Raw genomic sequence first — 1,851 nt, 5'->3', positions numbered from 1 at the left:
TTCCAGTCCTTAGATATGGTGGCTGCCCCCCCCATACCTTCCAGTCCTTAGATATAGTGGCTGCATTAGTTTTCTTCTTTAAAAGTGTGTTTCCCTTTCATTTCTCCCGGTGATCCTGCCAGTGACACACTTCCTGTCCCAGGGTGACAACGCTCACAGTGCTGCATCTATGTAGGAGCAGCGTTGTCACCCCGGGCTGCTCCACTGATTTCCTCATCACAGTCACACGGCGGGGGAGGGGTTGGAGTGCGGCAATAAATTATCAATTTCATTCCTTTCCCGTTTCTGCAGAAAGTCGAATGAATATCAGACGGCGGATCTGTGCGCGATATTGTGATCGGTCATCACCGGCGCGCCGGCTCTGAATCCGCAGCGTTTTCCTGCTTCTTCCCGGGTCACCTCATTGGACGGAGACGATGATTCATTATCCAATGGTGGTGGGGGAGGGGGGGCATAGCAGGTCGTACGTCCCCCAGAGCATGCGTTACAGTGTGAAGAAACCTTCCATCTTATTTTTGTATAGCAGTTCAGTTCCTGCTGCAGAAGAGCTCACACTCTAATATCCCCGCCACAACCTCACCCACCAATGGAATGAAGCAAACTCCATGCAGATAGAACGCTGGTGGTGATTGAATCCTGAGCCCCTCCCCCGAATCTTCACAATGCCCCCTGATCCCAGCCTGTGAGATTGCAGCCAGCGTGTTCCCTGGTTCTAGCCCCGCCCCCTGCCGTGATCAGAGGTTTATGCAAATCAGCAAAAAAACAGTGCCCGCCCCTTCTCTATGGTTATTGGCTGGCATGAAACTGACAGATGTCAGGGGCGGGCAACCAGCTATTCTGGAACTACAAGTCCCATGAGGCATTGAAAGACTCTGACTGCCACAGGCATGACACCCAGAGGCGGAGGGACGATGGGATTTGTAGTTTCATCACAACGGGTGGGCTAAGGTTGGGATGCAGATATGGAGGCGTGGCCTAGTGTATGAAGATTCACCCACACGCATGTATAACTTGTTACAGGCAGAAGCCATCGTGAGTTCTGATTGGTCCGTCGCTGTTGGAATAAGTTGGCCGGTCTCGGGGTGTATGTGAAAGATTCAATGTATTTAAAGGGGTACACACACAATTTAAAGGAAGACCCCCGGCGCCTCCCGCCGCACCCAATAAATAAGAGAATGTACAGGAAGAGAACGTCGCCTCAGATCTTCAGGTTCTCCGGCCCAAAGGACATCGGCAGCATGTGGTGGAGGGAGGTCAGCAGGAAGGAGCCGCTCGGCTTGGCCAGGAAGATCTCCCACTCCGTCCCGAACTGGAGGAAGAAGAAAGAGGAGAGGGGTGAGGAGGTGAAACACGAGGCCGCAGAGCACCGCCTGTGTCATGGTCGTCCCTGGTCGCCTCACAGATACAACGTCTACGCCCTCCTGTCCTGGTGACTACTGAACCCCTCCCCCGTATGGATGTCACCAGGACAGGAAGTGAGGGAAAATCTCCCCAACGGGGTCACAGACTGCACACTGCGAGCTTCTCACATTGTGCATTAGGAGCTGCAGCAAGTCAGATAGACCCCGCCTCATTTCCTGACTGTCCCTGGCCCCGCCCCTTTCATTCATTATATTTACATTCTTCCAATCATGGAGGCCCAGCGTCACATTGTGGGCGTTACCTAGGGCAGTCTGCATGCAAGTAAAGTTTGAATAGGACCGCCCACTCCTCCAGACTGACATCCTCCCATAATGGCATTTTGATATTTGCATAACTCCTCCCACTGCTTGCATCAGGACTGAGGGCTCCTGGGAGGAATACTGAGGCAAGGTGCTGTGATGTTTTCAGGAAGCTACGTGCAGCACCGTA

General features: G+C 53.1%; 1 protein-coding gene across 1 annotated transcript in view; it reads right to left on the bottom strand.

Annotated features, from left to right (window-relative positions):
- Positions 1-1,131: 1,131 nt before the first annotated feature.
- Positions 1,132-1,851, bottom strand: part of CDA (cytidine deaminase) — a 10,654-nt gene continuing 9,934 nt past the window's right edge. The window contains exon 3 of the mRNA XM_018574455.1: positions 1,132-1,309. Within this exon, the coding sequence (XP_018429957.1) occupies positions 1,199-1,309 (111 nt within the window). The 3' untranslated portion in view covers positions 1,132-1,198. The remainder of the gene's footprint in view (positions 1,310-1,851) is intronic.

Source organism: Nanorana parkeri, unplaced genomic scaffold (genome assembly GCF_000935625.1).
Source record: "Nanorana parkeri isolate BGI_ZX_2015 unplaced genomic scaffold, ASM93562v1 scaffold2975, whole genome shotgun sequence".
Classification (NCBI taxonomy): domain Eukaryota; kingdom Metazoa; phylum Chordata; class Amphibia; order Anura; family Dicroglossidae; genus Nanorana; species Nanorana parkeri.
The sequence above is the reverse complement of the archived record's forward strand: the minus strand, read 5'-3'. Positions and strand labels throughout refer to the sequence as shown.